Consider the following 22,177-nt stretch of genomic DNA (forward strand, 5'->3'; position numbering starts at 1 on the left):
ACATGGATGGCCTACATTAAATGTGTTCTTTCCCTATATCATAGCATCTTATTTATAACATGCAAATCTTTGTTAACCTTTTTTATGCGTGAACTTTTTTGGAATATATGTGTAAAAATCTGTTGTATTTAGAAATGTTAACCTTTTGGTTTCAGTCTATTCTTTCAAACTTCAGAAATTCTCTTGGACTCTACTTCAAAAGATACTCTTTTTTATTAATGCCAGCTTACAAATTTGAATCTCCTATATTATGTATCTTTATTTAAGTCACAGATGACAGAATTTAAGAGGGCTTCCCTGGTAGCTCAGATGGTAAAGAATCTGTGGAGGGTCAAAGATAAAGCCTTGTGGCTTATTAGAGCAATATCCATTCAGGTTGATGTCCATCCATCAATCAGATTATATTTGACTTCAATTGGTCAACCAATTACATCAGCATAATTGTAATATTTTTTCAACTGCTATTTCTTCTTCATGAAGACATAATTTTAAAAAGTTAGATGTCTTGATAAAGTCTGTATATTTCCTGTTTTACCAGTCTAGTAAACTTTCCATGAATTTTCTTAAGGTTAGTTTGGCACTATTTCTTCTTAGTTAAATCAGGCTATATGTCAGTAGTTAGTGCAAACTGCTCTTAAAACATTTGTTTAATAAGGGTCTTTCAGTTTAATATGTCAGAATAAGGACATCTTTGCTTCCTTTTCTTCTCTGGAACCAACCAAAATAAGGAAAATGATATATGAAACCAAAACTCCATCTTTGATGAAAATTGGAAGTATTTTTAACCCTCACCCCAAAACGTAAGGGCTCCCAAATGCAGTAAAAATTGGATCAGGGTGAAGAAGACATTGAGGATGCCTAATATTCTAGATTTCAGGCCAAGAACAGAGTCCTAAAATGTGGATGGCAGGACCTGAGTGAAAAACAAATGACCTCTGTTTTGAAACAAATGGTTTTCAGGCTGGTAGTGAGAACATCCTGGAATACTGTTTGATTACCACATAGTAGTGAGGAGGTAGAGACTGGAAACATTAAAGGGTACAATATTACACATATGCACACAAGCACGCACACACCACACCATACATAGAGGCCTTTCTTGTGGGTTATTTATAAGAATTTATATAGATAACGGATGATGGTCAAACTATTAAGTTTAAACTACTTATTCTCAACCACTCACAACTATCCTATTCATTGTCTCAGTCCCTCCCCAAAATGATACTTTCACACATAGCAGTGTTAGTAAAGAAGTCCTCTAATACAACTTCAAGTAACAGTTGAAAAAGAATATGTTACTGATGCAAAACACGTTACAATGAGGGGAAAGAACCAATAAAGAACTGCATAACAACACACAAAACAAACAGAATACATTAAAAGCTAAGTCAGCAGAAATCGTAAAATTAATATAAGGAAAAATACTACTACTATAGAAATGAAGGAGGACACGGTGAAAATGTTCAGAGACACAGAAGACAGGCTTGAGAAAAATAAAATGGATAAGAACAGTTGGAAATTACCAGAGAATAATGGTAAATAAGGATTATAAAGTTATATTATATGTATAATCTGTGCTTTTAGGAAGGTAACAGAGCAAAGATGTGTTTCAGGAAAGCTTTCCTGAAACAAGGACAGTTGTGAATCTATAGAGTTAAGGGCAACATGCTGTCCTAGGAAAAATTCATACAGATAGATCAAGATCTATCCTTGTAAATAAAAGACACATGCATATGGGTTTCTAAGCCATAAAATCATCTCCTCATTATGTGAAAGCTTCTCAGGGTGGTTTTAAATTTCCTCATAACAATATTCAGTTCTAGAACCGAAAATAGCAACCAATGTCTATGTGGATGTTAGAGAAAGAGAATGCAACCCACAAATTGTACAACAGCCCAAATATAATTCAAGTATAAACACAACTGACAGATAATTTTATACATGTAAGATTGTCAGTAATGTTAGGCATTACTGACATAAGATAGTAGGAAATATGGTTCCCACGAACACTTCCTAAAGAAACTTCCAGAGGATAGCCTTGAGGTAACTAAGCGATGAACATAAAAATGGATAAGAGGACTATTTTGAGAAGAGAATCTTTTTAAATATAGAACTGTGAGTAGTAAAATACAGAAATTATGACTGCATAAAAGCATGTAAATACTATAAAACTTGACAATGTGGAAACAGTTGTATAACAAAAGTTGAGCAATGACAGGAACTGGTAGAAAGCAAAGGTGAGAAGCAGGATAAGTATAATAATTTCCTTATATCTTGCAGTGGGTGAGGGATCAACAGACCTGGTTTATAAATGATGAATCAAGCATTAGATGGGTAAATATATTTTAAGGATACAAATGTTAACAACTAGACTAAGAATAATAATAAAACCAACCAAGAAATTCCTATGGTAGAGTAGATGGAGGAAGAAGAAATATACTTATTTCTCCATGATTTATAGCAAAGAGTTAATACATTTTATCTAAATAAATAGTTAAGATCTATTCTAAAAATTTTCCAACTCACCAGTCTATATTCTATGGATTCTATTCCTCCAGTTTGAAAAATCTTCATTATGTTTTCTCTTCTCCATGATTCTGGGGCCACATCTGCCCATTCTTTTTAGCATCATGGGTTAGTCTTCATCTACAGCTAGAGATCTCAACTCTTTTAAAGCAGTCAAGGATACCAAACCTGATTTTACTGTATTTATGTTTTTCTATTCCTACCAACTCCAGTGGTTTACTGGGATTTTTTTCTTTCTTCTCATCCATTAATCCAATTAACATTTATTCAGCTTTTACTATGAGTCAGATGCTGTACACAGATGCTAGCTAGTTAGACAAATGCAGGCAAGTCCCTGCCCTCAAGAAGTTCAGTCTAGTGAGGAAGCAGACAAATAGCTCTAATGCAAATAAATGCTTTTCATATCATGAGCAACCTTACCCACCCCCAGAAAAGCTGAAGCTATCTCATGATTCTGGAAAGCTTCTATGGAGAAAAATAGCATTTCATCTGGTTCTTAAAGACTGAGCAGGTCTTTATCAGGCAGGAAAATAAGAAAAGAACATTCCAGGTAGAGAGTAAAAATTAGCAAAGACACAGAAGGAATGATGATCATTTTTGTTTGATGGTAATGGGAACATATTGCCAAAATGAGGGGCAAAAGTGGCCCTAGAGACTGTTCTCTGGGTGGAAGATAAAGACCACTCTTCTGGGTGACTTTGTAAGTACAACATATTCCCCTTGGGTTCAGCAGTATCACACTTAGGTTTGATCCCTCACCACAAGGCATCAGCCCTCCATGATACCAACCCTCTTTTCTTTGCCCCCAGCAAACACTCCACACTGCCAAGAAGCACTCCAGTTGAGAATTGGATTGATGACCCCAGTGAATAGCACACAGCCCTGGCCAGTTCCCACAGGCTGCAGGCTGCCCACTCCTGGTTCCAATACAGTTCTCTCAGGGAATGCTTCCCAGCCCCCACCTTTCCTGTATCTTACCTTCATCTCCAGGGCCTCTGGCACCTTCTTGCCTTCCCAAGCCCAACTCCGCTTTGTGAAGTAGTTCACGGTCGCAAACTCAATCAGCGCAGAAAATACAAAGGCATAACACACGGCTATGAACCAATCCATGGCCGTCGCATATGCCACTTTAGGTAAGGAGTTTCTGGCACTGATACTCAAGGTGGTCATGGTGAGAACAGTGGTGACACCTAGGGAGAGAGAAAATAAGAACTAGTTGCCACTAAAAGACATTGAGTGTACCTGATGATATCACCATCTTCCTCCTTGAAAGGAGGAGCTAAACCCACCCAAAATGCCCTCTTTTAAAGTAAAAAAAAAAAAAAAAAAAAAAAAAGATAATGTCAAAATGGAATGGTTCTACGTAGTAACCACCCCATCCCAATTATCACAGGAATAGGAATCTCCAGTATAGCATTTAAGAGTTGCCCTTTAACCTCAGCTTAAACATTTCCATTGAAGACTAGGTTGTAGGTAACCTATTTCAGTGTAATAGAGCTTTCTAATTAGAAAAGTCTACCTTATGCTGAAACCTGCCTTCCTCTAACTCCTAATCCACTGATTGATCTCAGAGGTTCTGTCTGGAGACGTAAGAAAAGAAACCCTGATTTTTTCTTTCTGGGACAGGACTTCAGAAAGTTGGAGAGAGTGGCCGTGGTTCCTTGTGAGTCTGTTCATCTCTAGAACATGACAAGCTCCTTCTTTTGTTTCTCCTCCTTCTCCATTCTGGTAAGATGCCTTCTCAACAGACCAGAACTTAGGCTAAGACTCAGGACATGGTCTGATATTAGCTGGAGATTCATTTAATTTATTGTGGACACTATTCCCCTAATAACACAACAAACTATTGTAGAAAAATTGTCCTTTAGCTACATCACAGTCTAGGTCCTATTGAATTCATGAGCAACCAAAACTATTCTCACATCTATTTCTTATGAGTTTTTGCCAAACCAGAGCTTGGTTTTAAATCAGTTGATTCTTTTTCTTGGTGGGGTGGTATTTATTAACCTAAATTTAAGACTTTCTTTTACTCATTTTTAAATTATATTAAAAAAATTTTTGTAATCTGTTCATAGTTTAGATATGCACATGAACTATATAGTGTTGTGGTTAACATATTAACATATTATTAACCACTTCATGTCAAATAGATGGGGAAACAGTGGAAACAGTGGCTGACTATTTTTGGGAGTCTCCAAAATCAGTGCAGATGGTGACTGCAGCCATGAAATTAAAAGACGCTTACTCCTTGGAAGGAAAGTTATGACCAACCTAGACAGCATATTTAAAAGCAGAGACATTACTTTGCCAACAAAGGTCCGTCTAGTCAAGGCTATGGTTTTTCCAGTAGTCATGTGTGGATGTGAGAGTTGGACTATAAGGAAAGCTGAGTGCCAAAGAATTGATGCTTTTGAACTGTGGTGTTGCAGAAGATTCTTGAGAGTCCCTTGGACTGCAAGAAGATCCAACAAGTCCATCCTAAAGATCAGTCCTGGGTGTTCATTGGAAGGACTAATACTGAAGCTGAAACTCCAATACTTTGGCCACCTGATGTGAAGAACTGACTCATTTGAAAAAACCCTGATGCTGGGAAAGATTGAGGGCAGGAGAAGGGGACGACAGAGGGTGAGATGGTTGGATGGCATTACCAACTCAATGGACATGAGTGTGGGTAGGCTCCAGGAGTTGGTGATGGATAGGGAAGCCTGGTGTGCTTCAGTTCATGGGATCACAAAAAGTCAGACACGATTGAGTGACTGAACTGAACTGAATTATTGTCACATTTTAACAATAATATTATACACTAATTTTGTCATTGTTAGTAAGAGTTCCAGTCTTAAATGTTATTGTTTTTTAGTTGTGAAGTTGTGTCTGACTCTTTTGCAAACCCACGGACTGTAACCCACCAGGGTCCTCTGTCCATGGGATTTCCCAGGCAAGAATACTGGAGTGGGTAGCCATTCCCTTCTACTGGGGATCTTCCTGACCAGGGATTGAACCCATGTCTCCTGCAGTGGCAGGCGGATTCTTCACTGCTGAGCCACCTGGGATGCCCCAGTCTTGAATACCTACACTAGAAGTAGGAAGTCCTGAGTTCTACTACTTACTGGTTTTGTATCTTGGGCAATTGCCTTAATATCTCCTTGCCTTCGTTCTTCCCATCTATATAAATATTCCCTACAGTCTCCTCCAGAATTTTGATGATGCAGTTGTGTACCCAAATCCATCCAGAATTTAGTAAGAAGGAATAGTCAGAACCTCTTTCTAAGTGTTGGATTCCTCAAGAAGATGGAGAGTGTGACCCTTATGAGCCTGGGTCAAGTAGGGTATGGAACGTAGTCCTAATGGGGTGAGATATGTTATATCAAAAAGCAAGCAGATGAGGCCTATTAACTATTAACTCTACCCAGAGAGTCAGCCATGTGTGCTGCAGTCTCTGGAGCCTCCTTTCATATCTTGATTCTTTGAATACCTTACTTACACATTTACTATATAAGTCAAAATCCAGACTGGCAAAAACTTAATAAGTTTCAACAAAGAGACCCTAAAGGAGCACCTTTACACAAACTGAGCAGAGAATTGTCAAGGCTGATTAGTGACAAGACAATTTAAGCTCTGTCAGGAACAAGCCATACAGCTAGGACCTCATAACAAAATCTGAATTTGTAGCCTGGTAAGCTCTGAGAATGGATCTAAAGCTCAGTAATCCTCTGATCACACCGAGCAAGTGATTCATGGAACAAACAAGTTATCTAATTTATGGTTATCAGCAAATGCAATTGTCCACACTGGTACATTGTTAACAGTGCCAAAGCACGGATCAAGAGAACCATACTGCAACACAAGTGTTTAGGTACCATATCTCAGTGGAGATGTTTAGAACTCTAGCCTCCAAGGCTTAATTAAAACTGTCATCTTGTGAAGAGTTCTTAGCTAGTCAGAGCTGGTAGGGCCCTCAATCAAGCATCTGGTGTACTTCATGGATGGAAAAAGAGGTTTGGCATTTTAAAAGATCCAGGCCTGCCACCCAGGGCTTCTCTTTTAAGACTCTTCTACAAAGCTGTTCTGTGCCTGCCCTCTTCCTTCCTCTGAGTACTTCTAAAAGTCTAGTATGCTTCTTTGATAATGTATGTCTGTCCCACCCAACTAAAGTTGCTTGAGATAATGCAAGATAATCTCCCCATCTCAAAATTCTTAACTTAGAACAAATCTGTAAAGTCCTTTTGTCATATAATGTAACATTCACAAATTCCAGAGATTAGAATATAGGTATCACTAGGGACCATTATTAAGCCTACCACAATCCTAGTTCTAACCCTTAATTTCACTCAAGCTAAAAGCCTTTCTTGTGTAACCTTAAAACTCAAACTCTTATCTACCAAGATAAGTAGTCCATCCATCGATCCATTTTCCTGCTACAACAGTACCAGCTCATGTTATTAACATTCCAGTTTTCAGTTCCTTCTTCCATTTGGGCCACTGAGTGTTTGATTTATGAGCTCAGATATTAAAAAAGAATGTTTTCTATGTTCTATCTGTTTTTTTTTTTAAGGATTTTGTACAGGAAGATTTTTTTCAAGGTATCTAGTTTGCAACATTTCCAAAAATTGGGCAAATATAATCTACTCCTATATAGATTATGCACCCCTCAACTTCATTAGGGCTGTTCTTTTCAAATCACTAGCAACCAAGCATATCATGATCCCAAATATAGTTTTTATCTGCATTTTACCTAAACATACAGAATTCACCCCAGTTGATTATTCCCTGCTTCTTGAATGCTCGCCTCTTGATTTCCATGATATCACACCATTTCTCATTTTTTTCTTACTTTACAGATTATTTCTCTTTCTTTCTCCACTACTGTCTCCTCTTCTACCTGACCTAAAATGCTTCTTCTTTCTGAAACATCATTTATTCTTTAATTACACAGTATAGCTTCAATATCTCTGTAGGAAATACTGGCCTTCTTTGGGAATATTCAGTACATCAAAGTATGTGAATACAATTTAGTGGATTAAGAGTCAATTAATGTTTATCTCCTAAAAAAAATCTTACAATGAGAAAAACGTACAGAAAACAGTTTATGTGCTTTAAGTCTCTCATGGAAAAGTGCTAAAGTTATGCAAATCTCTTCCTAGACAACAGTCAATTCATAGTGAAAAAAATTTCTCTAATTATAGGTATTCTTGTAAAAACCTTCCAACTTTGTAGCTCTTACTGAATATCAGACAATTCATACTTTGAAAAAGGCTAGAGAGGAAGCAGCAAAGTCAGATGGTCATATAAAAAGCTGGGTTATTAAAAAGCCCCAATCTACTTCTCTGTCTTCAGCTTAGTTTCTCCCCTTCCCTTTCTCCAGCTCTGCCCACTAATTTCCTCTCCATTTCACTGAAAGTTCCATCCCTCTCCAGCTCTGGAAGCAAACCTGACTGAGATAGGAAGCATTTCAGTAAACCTTAATGTTACAATACTCTTCTTATTCCCACTTTTAATAATTCAGTTGCTGAACATACCAAGGTATGATGACTTAGTTACTAATGCTAGGCTCAGGTGTTTCTCCCATTCACTACAGTAATGATTCTTCTACCATCCTTACCCCTACTCTGACTGTTCATCATAACACTTTGCAAATGTCCCCTGACCCTATTCTTCATAAAACAACACTCACCAAAGACCGTGCGGGCAGGGACAGACTCTCTGTTGAGCCAGAAAGACACTTGTGACAGGATGACAGTCATGATACATGGCAAGTAGGTCTGGATCACAAAGTAGCCAATTTTTCGCTTGAGGTGGAAGTGGGTTGTCATGACGACATATTCTCCTAGAGAGTAAAAATTAGACATTATTGCAGTCAAACATTGTTGGATCAAGGTGGGCCCCAATTCAGTTCACAAAGCTCCTTAACCTTATACTCAGAATAAGACATTCCAGTACCTCTCAGGTCCACGTAACCAGATCTCTTTAATAATCATGAAGAAGTACAGAGGTGGGTTTTTGTTTTTGTTTTTTTTGGTGAAAATGTCACCAAACACAAATCCATGTGACCAACACACAGTGAGGCCATACAATACTAAAATGTCGGAACTTGGCACAAAGAAAGGTTTCTTGCAGGGCCATGCAAGGAGATGAGTGGCTTATGCCCTAAAAACCTTGAACTCCCAGAAAGCTTTCAGCAAAGCCCTTTTATAGGAAAGGTGAGGGATGGCCATGGTTTGTTGTTACAAACTTCTTGTTGTCAGATCCTTTGTTCTTGAGCTGAAGTCACAGTCAGGTCACCATGTTCCTGTAAACCTTCACCAAAACAAATGTTATTCTCTGTTCTAACAAAAACAGGCAAGGTCCCAAGGTCAACCTTCACCCGTCAAGCTCCAGGCCTGGCTAAGAGGAAGGGGTCACTGCATGGATCGGTTACTGTGCCCAGAAGCATTCATCCAGCCCCCAGTGTGCATCCTCTTGCTAGTGCCCTGGCCCAGCTGAAGAGGCAGATCTCAGCTGGAGGCGCCCTCAGGACCAAGTCTTCAGACCCTGCCCAGCCATCATCACCGAGGGAGCCAAAATGCACAGGACTGAACTGGCCCTCAAACTTTTTATTTAAACTGAAGGGAATCTGAGAACTCCATGGACTGCAACCTATGAAGACACTGCCACCATTAGGCTGCAGACAGGGGAAGAGGTTTATGGCTGCTTTGAGGCCTGGGCTTGGAAAATGGGTATCTGTAGCGATGACTTGGAGCTCTGTAGGACACAGCCCTCTGCCTGTCCCCAGGGGGCCCCCAGCTCACCCACTGGCCTGAGGCTGAAGTGCCTGGAGGGCCTGGAAAGAAGGCCAAGATCCGCCTCTCACTGTATTCTCTGCCACAAGGACACCTGCAAGCTGACTACTGGCTGAGCAGGCTCTCTAAACACCCTGGTAAAGGTCTCATGCTAATGGCTGTGTGCCTGTCCTGCTCCTGTTACATCCTAGAAGGGCACTGTAGGGGCCTGGATGACAGCTGAACTGAGGGGTCTGCACCATCCAATAGCAGGTGCCTGGTGTGTGAGTGAGCAGAGGCTAGCATCTCCAGCCCCAAATCCAGACACTTGTATTGAGGTGGAGGGAAAATCTGGGGGAGGTATCACATCCTAGATCCTAGTAGGGTAGCCCCAGCTGGCCCATCTGTCCAGGCACGTACTGTCCCACCTAGCAGAGGGTTTGATAGGAGCAGGCAGATCAGGCAGCTGCAATATTGCCTCTGGGGCCATTTCCTCATTCCCTCCCTGACCTCAGGAGGGCAAATGGCCTTGCTTCCTGGTCTCCCCTCACTGTTGGAGGTGCGCCTACTGCACGTGCAGTGGAGCCTACATGCATCTGACCCAATAAACCCTGCTAGAGCATGACCACTTCTATTACAAGGTCATGATGTTCTAGCTGAAGCATTTTCAACTGGCCTTTCATGCCAGCAGAGGGTCTCCTCAATTCATGGTCAAGAGCAGTGCCATATCCACTGATCTGCTGGTCTACCTGTCAGTGAGTCTGCCTCTACCTGTCTTGGTGATCTGCAACAACTCAGACTTGCCCAAGGCAAGAAGGTGCAATGTATGTGTGCACACCTCATGTTTCCACAGCACACTACTCTGCCAGGCCTTGCTTGGCAACTGCCTGGGCGAAGGCACAGAGCACACAAACGAGCTTGTCTCACTCCCTTGGCATTCTTATCCAGGTCTGTATCTTTAAATAATACCTTTAACTTTGATAACTCCCCAATGTGTATTTTCTGCCTGGGCTTCCTACTTGTTATGGTTGTGGGTTGAATTGTGTCTCCTAGAAATATATGAAGTCATAAACCTGAATGCCTCAAAATGTGACTTTCTTTAGAAAGAGGCATGCTGCAGATATAGCTAGTTAAAATAAGTTCATACCGGAGTAGGATGGACGTGATCTACTATGATTGATGCTCTCTTATAAAAAGAAAGACACAAAGGGAAATATGTGATGACAGAGGCAGAGATTGTAATAGGGGTGAGGCAGACACGAGCTATAGCAGCCCCACTCAGCCACTGGTATGCATCACAGTGGGTCCCTCCCCCTTCCCCTCTTCTATATATAAGGAGCCTAAATTTGGACCGATGGAAAATGGTTTTTTTGAGACGCTACTCTGCCATTTTCTTGGTCTGCTAGCTTTTCTATTAAAGTCATTCCTTGCTCCAACAACTCGTCTCCAGATTGATTGGCCTATTGTGCAGCGAGCAGAACGATCTTAGGCTCAGTAACAAATTTTTGGTGAAACCACCCAGGAGCCTTGATACTTGTGACCAACCAGCCCTGCTTGGGGAATTTTAGCGTAAGGCCCTAGCAGCTGCCAGAACCATTTGTCCTGAGGATCTTCTCTTCAAAATTCCCTAGAGCGGCACTGGGTGCCTCAGAGCTTGGCCGTTGGAGCAAAGAATCAACGTTTGGGAACCGACAGGCTTGATATGGTAGGGTGAGTTGCTCAGGTATGTACAACTGGAAACATCTTCCCTTCTCAATTTGTGTTTTTTTCCTTAAAGGAAAAGCCCATTTGTTCATGGTACCCTTTTGGAGAGGGCAGTTGTTCGAGGGCTTCCCAGGTGGTACAGAAGTAAAGAATCTGCCTGCCAATGTAGGAGATGAGAGTTTGATCCCTGGGTCAGGAAGATCCCCTGGAGAAGGAAATGGCACCCCACTCCAGTATTCTTGCCTGGAAAATCCCATGGATAAAGGAGACTGGTAGGCAACAGTCTATGGGGTTGCAAAGAGTTGGACACAACTGAGTGACTCAGCATGCATGCACACATGAATTGTTGAACTCTATCTGATTTTTGAACCATTTCTTTCCATTTTGTTTTGTGTTCACTTGCTTTTGTTTTGTATTTGTTTGTTCCTGTTCTGCCCTCATTCACGATGGACCCTATTTGTGCCTCTGGCATTGGAATTTGCTTGTCCTTTTTGTGTTTTGTTGTTCTTGAACTTATAAATATGGGAAATACTCCATCTGTCCCTAAGAAAAGCCCTTTGGGATGTACCTTAAGTAAATGGGCAAAAAATAGTTGTGAGCCTATGACTAAGGAACAGATGATATTCTATTGTCATAGTGTGCGGTCCCAGTATGTTAGGATCAGGAGAGCTATGGCCTTTGAATGGCTCACTTAATTATACAGTCTTGCAATTAGAATTGTTTTGTGAAAGAGCAGGTGAAAATGATGAGATTCTATATGGAGAAGCATTTATGCTATTGCATTAAGAGGAAAAGCAGTCAAATGGCTACTGCCTTATGGTACAGTGGTCTGAAGGGAAAACCTGTTCTCCGAGAGGGAGAGGGAGAAAGCAAGAGTGAGGACATGCTATTTCAAAACTTAAAACCCCCTCCGACCAACCCAGCTCCCCCATTGGCCGAGCAGGATGCACTAACATACGCACTGTCTCCTGTCTCCCCTACTTATGAGAATCAATTAGAAGTTTCTATGTTAACCTCCAGGTCACAGGAGCCTGGTTTGTTATCACCATCTAAGAACTGACAGGGCACCCAATTTGGACTGGGAGCCACTTCTGGAGCAGGGCAATCTTCTTTGTGCACATATCCTATAGGAGGCCTTAATGCAGATGGCCAAAGAGCTGGGTTTCCATGGATGCACAAGCCATTCTCAACTTCAGATTTGTTTAGTTGGAAAAAACCATAACCCTACATACTGAGAGGACCCCCTCCATATGACTGAACTTTTCACTTCTATCTTTGTCATTCACCATCCCTCTTGGGCAGACATTCACATTTGTATGAAGTTGATGCTTACTGGGGATGAAAGGAGGATGCTCACTGACAAGGCTAGAGAGGAAGCATAGCAGCTTCATCTAGCAGATCCAGAGTGGAACTTCAGAAGCAAGTCTGGCAGTTCCTATTGCTGAACCTGACTGGGATCCTAACAATGGAGAAGTGACACACCTAAAGCATTCTAGGAAGTGTATCTTAGCAGCTCTTTGAAAGGGAGTACCTAAGCAAAAGACCTTAAAATAAATTCAGGAGATACACCAAAAACCCTATAAGGATCTGTTAGGGGAAGCACACTGACTGAAACCGCCCACCCTGGCCAGGCACCATAGTAACCATTTGCATGAGGTGCTTTATGACAGGAGATCCTGATAAGGAATACGAAACTAATAAGCCACCACCAACCGGAAGAGTTCGGGAAAGGTCAAAAGGAGACACAGGGTGTCCATCTACTTCCCAGAATCCTGCTCACTAGCATCCATCTTGGCTGAGCAATGTGTGCACCACCAGGAAAGACTGAATTAGAATGATTGGCCAAAGACCACCCTGAAATTAATCCTATCACCATAAGACCCAAGACTGCGAGCCACGCGGCAGAGCTGTTCTCCTGGGTTCCCTTACCCTACTGCTCTCCACCTGGGTGCCCTTCCCAATAAAATCTCTTGCTTTGTCAGCACGTGTCTCCTCGGACAATTCTTTTCCGAGTGTTAGACAAGAGCCCAATTTCAGGCCCTGGAAGGGGTCCCCCTTTCTGCAACAGATCCATCACAGTTTCTAGAAACAATTTTTCAAGCTTATAGGTGCTACATTGATACAGACCCTGAGGTGTCCAAAAATATGAGAATGGTAAATATGGCCTTCATTGGGCAAAATGCTTCAGACACAAGAAGAAAATTACAAACGTTAGATCGTGCATCTGGAATGAACTCTTATCAATCAGTAAATATTGCTTTTAAAGAGTTGAATAACATGGAACAAAGAGAGAACTAAGATGATCAAGATGGAATGCCACTTTCCTGGCAGCAGCACTAGATTTCTGGAAGGCAAGTATCCTGAAGAGAGAGATAAGCCACCACTGTGGAAGGAACAATGTACTTAGTGCAAGTAGGAAGGGCTTTTGAAAACAGATTGCCCTAGGCTAAGGAATAAGAAGGAAAACAATAAAAGAAAGACAGGTGCCTCTCCTCTGGTAGAAAGAGAGGAACACTCTAATGAAGAATGAAGAGGCCTGGGGTCTCCCTTGGACCCGAGGCATCCAATTCTAATTTCCCCACAGGAGCCCCAGGTAACTTTGACAATGGGAGACAAGTTGATTGACTTTCTGATACATCTGCGAATGGAGCATACTCTGTGGTAAACATCAAAGTAGCATAGAAAACATCTCAGTCCATCCCGATCATGTGTGTTTCTGGAGAAGTGCAAAATTATTCTTTCTTACAACCTCTAGAATGCCAGTTAGGGGACCTTACCCTGAAACACAGGCTTCCCAATTGGTGCAAGTACAAAGAACCTGCCTGTCAATGCAGGAGACAGAAGAGACCCAGGTTCAGTCCCTGGGTTGGAAAGATTCCCTGGAGGAGGGCATGGCAATCCACTGTAGCATTCTTGCCTGGAGAATCCCATGCATAGAGGAGCCTGGTGGGCTACAGTCCATAGGGTCACAAAGAGTTGGACATGACCAAAGCAACTTAGAATGCATGCACGAACCCTGAAACACAGTTTCCTGTATATGCCAGAGTGTCCAATCCCTCTTTTGGGCTGAGATCTCCTTTGTAAATTAAATGCTCAAGTAACTTATCAGGACAGTTTGACGTCAGGGTCCCACTAGAACACACCATAAGCCTGCAGATGGCAGTCACAGATGGCCCAGAAAAGGAGACTGAGCTTTTACCTCTGAAGTCTATGGAAAGGTAAGACAAGAAGTGTGGGCTAATGGCACCCCAGAGAAGGCCCCAAAATGCATGGCCAACATTAAGAACTGATGCTGGGACACCTAATCTAATACAATACTCTCTGAGACAAGAGGCTCAAAAGGGAATTCAGCCAATTCTTGAAAAGTTTTTGAAAACAGGAGTGATTAAACCTTGCAGGTTCCTGTATAATACCCCTATCCTCCCAGTCAAAAAGTCCAACTCAAAGGGTATCACTTTGTCCAAGACTTGAGAGCTATTAGTGAAATAGTTCAAGATTTACACCCTGTGGTACCCAATCCATACACTCTGCTCACAACTATTCTGGGAGAATACAGTTGGTTCTCAGTTTGGGACTTGAAGGATGAATTTTTCTGCATTCCTATTGCAGAAGAATCATAGCAGCTTTTTGCTTTTGAATGGCAGGACCCCGAAACACAAATAATCCGACAGTATTTTTGTGCAGTCCTGCCTCAAGGATTTAAGAATTCTTTGACCTTGTTTGAGGAAATGTTGGCAAGGGACCTTAGAAACTTAATATTGGATGAAGGACTCATACTCCAATATGTGGATGACTTGCTCATAGCAAATCCTACTTATGACAAGTGTCTACAAAATACCATCAGAACCCTGAACTATTTGGCCAGTTGTGGATATAAGGTTTCCCAGAAAAAAGTCCAAATATGTAAGCAACAAAGTCAAGTATCTAGGTCTTGACATTTCCAAAGGACAGGGAGGTCTTGCCTGATAGAAGATGGGCAATTGCAGGCTTGAGAACACCCAAGACTCATAGACAACATAGAGGTTTTCTGGGAATGGCAGGGCTCTGTTGGATTTGGATCCCAAACTATGGGGTCATAGGGAATCCCCTTTATGGGGCACTGAAGGGATATGATCTTCAGTCCCTTACTTGGACGAGAGTGCCAAACAGCTTTTGCGACATTAAGAGCAAAGTTTCAGCTCTGGCTTTGGGACTACTGGATCTAAAGAAACCTTTCAAACTGTATGTACATGAGAGAAAAGGCATAAACCTTGGGGTGCTAATCCAAACCCTGGGGAATATCCCCAGACTGCTTGCCTACTTCTCAAAACAACTAGAACAGACTGTCAAGAGGTGGCCTCTTGCCTTCAAGCTGTGGCAGCTAGTTGTGACATACTTCAAGAAGCTGAGAACTTTACCCTGGGGCAACCCACCACTGTGTATGTTCCTCATCATGTCCTCACTTTGCTGGAATAGAAAGAAGGTTATTGGCTGACTTCTGGGAAAATGGGAAAGTACCAAGCCATTCTACTGGACAATCCTAATGTGAGAATTCAAGTCACTTCAGCCCTAAAGCCAGCCATATTGCTGCGGATTGATGCTGCCCAATCCTCGAGCATGACTGCCTACACACCATCGAGCTAGTGTACTCCAGCAGACTGGACTTAATGGCCCAACCCTTGGCTCAGCTGGATGTGGAACTGTTCACCAACACAAGCAGCTTTGTGGACAAAGGTAGGCGATGCACTGGGTATGCAGTGGTAACCCTCACAGAGACTATGGAAACAGAAGCCCTGCCCCCAGGGAGCTCAGCTCAGAAGGCAGAAATCAAGACCCTAACAAGGGCCCTGCTCCTTACTAAAGAGAAACAAGTAAATATATACACAGACTCTTGCTATGCATCTTCTGTAGCGCATGCTCACGGGGCAATCTGGAAATAAAGTGGGCTCCTCACTTCGAACAATAAAGACCTAAAACATGCTCCTGAAATTCTGTTACTATTAGAAGCAGTCCATAAGCCTTCACAAGTGGCCATAAAGCACTGCCCAGGCCACCATAAGGGTGAGACTCATATAATAAAGGGGAATTGGTTAGCTGACCAAGCTGCAAAGAAAGCAAGCCATGATAAGGTCACCCCTTCCACAGACTGACTTGTCAAAATACCACCCAGCATATTCAGAAAAGGACGAGGAGAGGGCCAATGAGTGGGTTTCACTCTTGACCATAACTCACCTGATTGGAAATGTAATGCACAAGGAAGAATTGTTTTGATCCCTGTCACTTTCCTGGACACTGTGCTGCAGCAGCACATTCATGACAGCACCCATTATGGGACAGATGCCAAGTTACAGTGGATTTGGAAACATATAATGGAACCTCACCTACAAAGGACCATCTAGCAAGTCACTCAGAATTGTATGATTTGTGCTAAAATTAACCCCAAAACCTCTTTCAGACAGCCTCAGATGGGGACCCAGAACAAAGGAACTTGCCCCACTGAGGTCTAGCAAATAGATTTTATTCAAATGCCTCAAATTGTAGGAAACTTCAGAACCTGCTGGTATGTGTGGACACTATTTAAGGATGGGTGGAAGCCTATCCTACCCAGACAGAAAAGGCCTCTGAAGTGGTTAAAGTCCTCCTTAAGGAAATTATTCCCTGCTTTGGACTACTTAATATCCTCCAAAGTGATAACAGGCCTGCTTTTGTCTCTAGCATAACCCAACAAGTGTCTAAAACACTGAACTGATTGGAAGTTACATTCATCCTGGGGATCAGAAACAACATGAGAAACTGAGAAACTGAATCATACATTAAAAAGGAGCATTGCTAAAATATGTCAAGACATTAACTCACTTATACAGGAGGAGGTAACCAATACCATCCCCCCAAAAAAGAAATGCAAGGCAAAATGGTTATCTCAGGAGGCCTTACAAATAGCTTAGAAAAGAGGAGAAGCAAGAAGCAAAGGAGAAAGGGAAAGATAGAACCAACTGAATGCAGAGTTCCAGAGAATAGCAACAAGAGATAAGAAAGCCTTCTTAAGTGAATAATGCAAAGAAATAGAGGAAAACAATAGAATGGGAAAGACTAGAGAGCTCTTCAAGAAAATTAGAGATACCAAGGGAACATTTCATGCAAAGATGGGCACAATAATGGATAGAAATGGTAAGGATCTACAGAAGCAGAAGAGATTAAGAAGAAGTGGCAAGAATATACAGAAGAACTGTATAAAAAAGAACTTAATGACCCAGATAACTATGATGGTGTGGTCACTCACCTAGAGCCAGATATCCTGTAGTGTGAACTCACATGGGCCTTAGGAAGCATTACTATGAGCAAAGCTAGTGCAGGTGATAGAATTCCACATGAGCTATTCAAAACCCTAAAAGATGATGCTGTTAAGGTGACACACTCAATATGTCAGCAAATTTGGAAAACTCATCAGGGGACATAGGACTGGAAAAGGTCAGTTTTCATTCCAATCCCAACGAAAGGCAATGCCGATGAATGTTCAAACTACCATATAATTGCACTCATCTCACACGCTAGCTTGGAGAAGGAAATGGCAACCCACTCCAGTATTCTTGCCTGGAGAATCCCAGGGACAGAGGAGCCTAGTGGGCTGCTGTCTATGGGGTCACACATAGTCAGACATGACTGAAGCAACTTAGCAGCAGTAGTAGCACACACTAGCAAAGTAATGCTCAAAATCCTTCAAACTAGACTTCAACAGTATGTGAACTGAGAAATTCCAGATGTATAAGCTGGACTTAGAAAAGACAGAGGAATCAGAGGTCAAATCGCGAACACCCCCTGGATCATACAAAAAGGAAGAGAATTCCAGGAAAACATTTACTTCTGCTTCATTGACTATGCTGGACTGTGTGGATCACAACAAACTGTGGAAAATTAAGAGATGGGAATTGCAGACCACCTTACCTGCCTCCTGAGAAACCTGTAGACAGGTCAGGAAGCAACAGTTAGGACCAGAGATGGAACAACAGACTGGTTCAAAATTGGGAAAGGAGTATGACAAGGCTGTATATTATCACCCTGCTTATTTAACTTATATGCAGATTACATTATGTGAAATGCTGGCTGGGCAAAGCACAAGCTGGAATCAGGACTGCCGGGAGAAACATCAATAACCTCAGATATGCAGATGACAGCACCCTTATGGCAGAAAGCAAAGAAGAACTAAAGAGCCTCTTGATGAAAGTGAAAGAGGAGAGTGAAAAAGCTGGTTTAAAACTCAACATCCCAAAAACAAAGATCATGACATTCAATTCCATCACTTCATGGCAAATAGATGGGGAAAAAGTGGAAACAGTGGCAGATTTTCTTTTCTTGGGCTCCAAAATCACTGCAGACAGTGAACTGCAGCAGTGAAATTAAGACACTTGCTCCTTGGAAGAAAAGCTATGACAAACCTTGACAACATATTAAAAAGCAGAGAAATCATTTTACTGACAAAGATCCATAGAGTCAAAGCTATGGTTTTTCCAGTAGTCATGTATGGCTGTGAGAGCTGGACCATAAAGAAGGCTGAGTGCCAAAGAATCGATGCTTTTGAACTGTGGTGTTGGAGAAGACTTTTGAGAGTCCCTTGGACTGCAAGGACATCCAACCAGTCAATCTTAAAGGAAGTCAACCCTGACTATTCATTGGAAGGACTGATGCTGAAGCTGAAGCTCTGTACTTTTTCCACCGGATGCAAAGAGCTGAATTTTTGGAAAAGACCCTGAAGCTGGGCAAGACTGAGGGCAGGAGGAGAAGGAAGAGAGAAAGGATGAGATGGTTGGATGGCATCACTGACTCAAAGGACATGAGTTTGAGCAAACTTGGGAGGGCAGGAAAGCTTGGTGAGTTACAGTCCACTGCGGTAGCAAATAGAAGGACATAGGTGAGCAACTGAACAACAAGGCCTTTCCAGCTGCCATGCTACCGATCAGAGCGGCTCCCAGAAACAGGCTTAATTTAAGCCATTTTGAAATCTTCTATAGTTTGCCATTCCAGGTGTCTGCCCAGGTGTGAGAATCTATAAATGCTGTGAAAGATCTCACAGTTTTAACTGTTCAGGTATTTGCTTCCAGCAGGTCTGCCTATCCAATGGAAATAGCCTTACATCCTTTCCCACCTGGAGACGGAATCCTCCTTAAAACGTGGAGAGAACAGCGGCCACAGCACCAGCTGACTGCAAGGTGGACAGGACCACACATGGTATTATTCACCATGCATTCGTCTGTCAAGTTAGCTGAAGTAAAGCCATGGATATATCACACTGCTTAAAGTAGCCTCACTGTCATTAGAAAATGACTCAACTCCTGAGAAGCCAGAGAGCAATGGGTTTATGAACCCTTAGAAGGGTTAAGGTTGCTCTTCAGAAAGTTTATGTGTTGAGATTAAAATCTGATTGTAGAAGGAATGTCATCAGGTTCAAACAGTTGTAGATAAAGAGAATTGTATTGCTTACCAAAAATTTTAAGAAATATTCCCAACCTGACGCTGATCAATTCCATTTCACAATCACTCCCGCATCTCCCCTTTTCAGTGAGAGATAGCCAGAAATATCACCACCCCTTTTCCTACAAGACTGTGGAATGGACACTGACAGTGGGGAAATGTAATATGGGCTAGGCAGGTGCAGGCTACAGCAGCCCCACTCAGCTCTTGGTCAGCACTGCAGTGGGTCCCTCCCCCAAGCAAGCCACTGTTAGTGAGCAACTGTCAACCAGCCAACATTAGTGGTCCTGCTGAGCCATGGGTTGGTGCCACAGTGAGCTCCTCCCCATCTTCTGTATAAAAGGAGCCCAAATTTGAACAGAGGGAAGACAGACTTTGTTTTGGGGGGCTCCAAAATCACTGCAGATGGTGACTGTAGCCATGAAATTAAAAGAGGCTTGCTCCTTGGAAGAAAAGTTATGACCAACCTAGACAGCATATTAAAGAGCAAAGACATTACTTTGCCAACAAAGGTCTGTCTAGTCAAAGCTATGGTTTTTCCAGTGGTCATGTATGGATGTGAGAGTTGGACTATAAAGAAAACTGAGCACTGAAGAATTGATGCTTTTGAATTGTGGTGTTGGAGAAAACTCTTGAGAGTCCCTTGGACTGCAAGGAGATCCAACCAGTCCACCCTAAAGGAAATCATTCCTGAATGTTCATTGGAAGGACGGATGCTGAAGCTGAAACTCCAATACTTTGGCCACCTGCTGCAAAGAACTGACTCACTGGAAAAGACCCTGATGCTGGGAAAAATTGAAGGCAGGAGGAGAAGGAGACGACAGAGGATGAGATGGTTGGATGGTATCATTGACTCAATGGACATGAGTTTGAGCGAGCTCTGGGAGTTGGTGATGAACAGGGAAGCCTGTGTGCTGCAGTCCATGGGGTCACAAAGAGTCAGACATGACTCAGCGACTGAACTGATAATGCTCTACACCTATATATTTCATTACCCATTAGACATCACCATTTGGGGACCTAATAGGTATCTTGACCTAATATGTCCAAATCTTACTCTTATTCTCTCCATTTCCTTTGCCCTCCAAAATATCTCCTCCAACAGATTTCCTATCTCAGTAAATGGTAACTCTCAGAAGCATGGATCAAAATGCTTCAAAATCTTTAACATCATCGATTGCTCCCTCTTCCTCCCTCATGCATGTTTCTATGTGTGCATGCACAAATGTAGACACAGATTCAGATACATTGATAGTTCTTTCTTCAAAATATATTAATATTTATAATTTGACCACTTCCCACCACTTCTGCTGTTACCATTCTGGACTAAGCTACCATCATCTCTTTCTTAGAGTCTGTAATAGCTTTCTAACTTGACTTGCTTATGTACTTGTCCCCTTAAATGTATTCTCAGAGTTGCAGCCAAAATGAATCTATTAAAATGTAAGTCAGACTCAGTCTCTCTTTTGCTTAAGACTCTCCAAGTTTCCCATCTCTCAAAGAGTAAAATCCAAACTTCTCCAAAGAGCCTCCAAATGTCTATGCAATCTGATTATTTCTACCTTTCTTGTTAGGCTTCTTATTTTTCACCTCTCTGTCTCTCCACCCTCATTTAGTTTCAGCATGTCTCCCAAATGAGGTAATTTCCCACTTTCCTACCTCACCCACTCCCTTGTACCTAAGCCTAGAAAGAACCATCTGGTCAGCCAAAGCTCAATATGCAATCCATACTGTGTGTGTGTTCACTTTCTAGCTTGTTTATGTGAACATGAAAAATATAAGTATGCTTATTTTTAATTTAGCAAAGAATTTTCATACCAAATTATAGAATTTCTTCAGTATAACATTGGAGTTTCTTTTCTTTCTCTCTGCCTCTTTTTCAATCTTTTTATTTCTTTGTTCCCTACCCCCTCCCACTCTCTCCTTATTCTCTCCCTCTCTCCTATCTGTATACATTTCTACTGCTTTCTTTCCCTGTACTCTGTTCACTCTTTCTCTCAGCTGGTGAAGCACTGAAGATTTATTTTTAACAACAGTTGGACTTTGACTAGCTTGGGGAATTTCTTCCTTCTGCATGTTAGTCTCATATCTCTAAATTCCTTCCTGTCTGTTAATCCTACATCTGATCATGTAAAATACTTAACATTTATAAATAATACATATTATAGGTTTTATATAAGTTATACTGTGTAGAGCTGAAATGAAAGCAAGTGGGCTTTTCAAAAACTTACCAAATTAGCCATTATTTTATATAACTGAATATATTTTTTAAAATATATTCTCATTTTCTATTCTTTCTTTCAATTTCTTTCAGAGAAATTGTCTCTCTTCCAAAGAAGCAAAGAGGGTGACTTAAGATCAGTAAGGTGGTGGAATATGACAGTCCCGGCTTTAGAACCCTGTCATAAAAATGTGGTTTAGCAGCTAACCACGGAAAAGAACACATCTGTGAAAATCCCAGATCCAAGAAATAAAGCTGAAGCAGCACTCCCTCCCACCAACCCCTGGCATGAAAAGCAAGAAAAGCCACATTAGAAGGATAACAGAAGTGGTATCAGTTTTTGCTTTCTTCCCTCCCCCAGGCCAGCTCAGCTGCAGCACCTAAGAGGGTACCTTTGAATCTATGGTTTCTCCAGTGGGGAAATGAGAACCCAAGGCAGATACCGAGCTTTCCTGGTTGTTCCCCAGAGGCCCACTTCTGCCATGTGTCATGGGAAGGCTCTGGGAACTGCAAGACCAGATCATTT

The 22,177-nt window shown here is 41.8% G+C and overlaps 1 protein-coding gene across 2 annotated transcripts in view; it reads right to left on the reverse strand.

Annotated features, from left to right (window-relative positions):
• GABRA3 (gamma-aminobutyric acid type A receptor subunit alpha3) overlaps positions 1–22,177 on the reverse strand; it is a 240,653-nt gene that overhangs the window by 10,326 nt on the left and 208,150 nt on the right. For both annotated transcript variants that reach the window (XR_009493447.1, NM_174542.2), the window contains 2 exon segments: positions 8,198–8,350; positions 3,505–3,716 (listed from right to left, as the gene is read on the reverse strand). Coding sequence is in view for 1 of the 2 variants with exons in the window: in NM_174542.2 (NP_776967.1) it covers positions 3,505–3,716; positions 8,198–8,350 (365 nt within the window). In the remaining variant the exon portion in view is untranslated.

Source organism: Bos taurus, chromosome X, assembly GCF_002263795.3.
Source record: "Bos taurus isolate L1 Dominette 01449 registration number 42190680 breed Hereford chromosome X, ARS-UCD2.0, whole genome shotgun sequence".
In the NCBI taxonomy this organism is placed as follows: Eukaryota; Metazoa; Chordata; class Mammalia; order Artiodactyla; family Bovidae; genus Bos; species Bos taurus.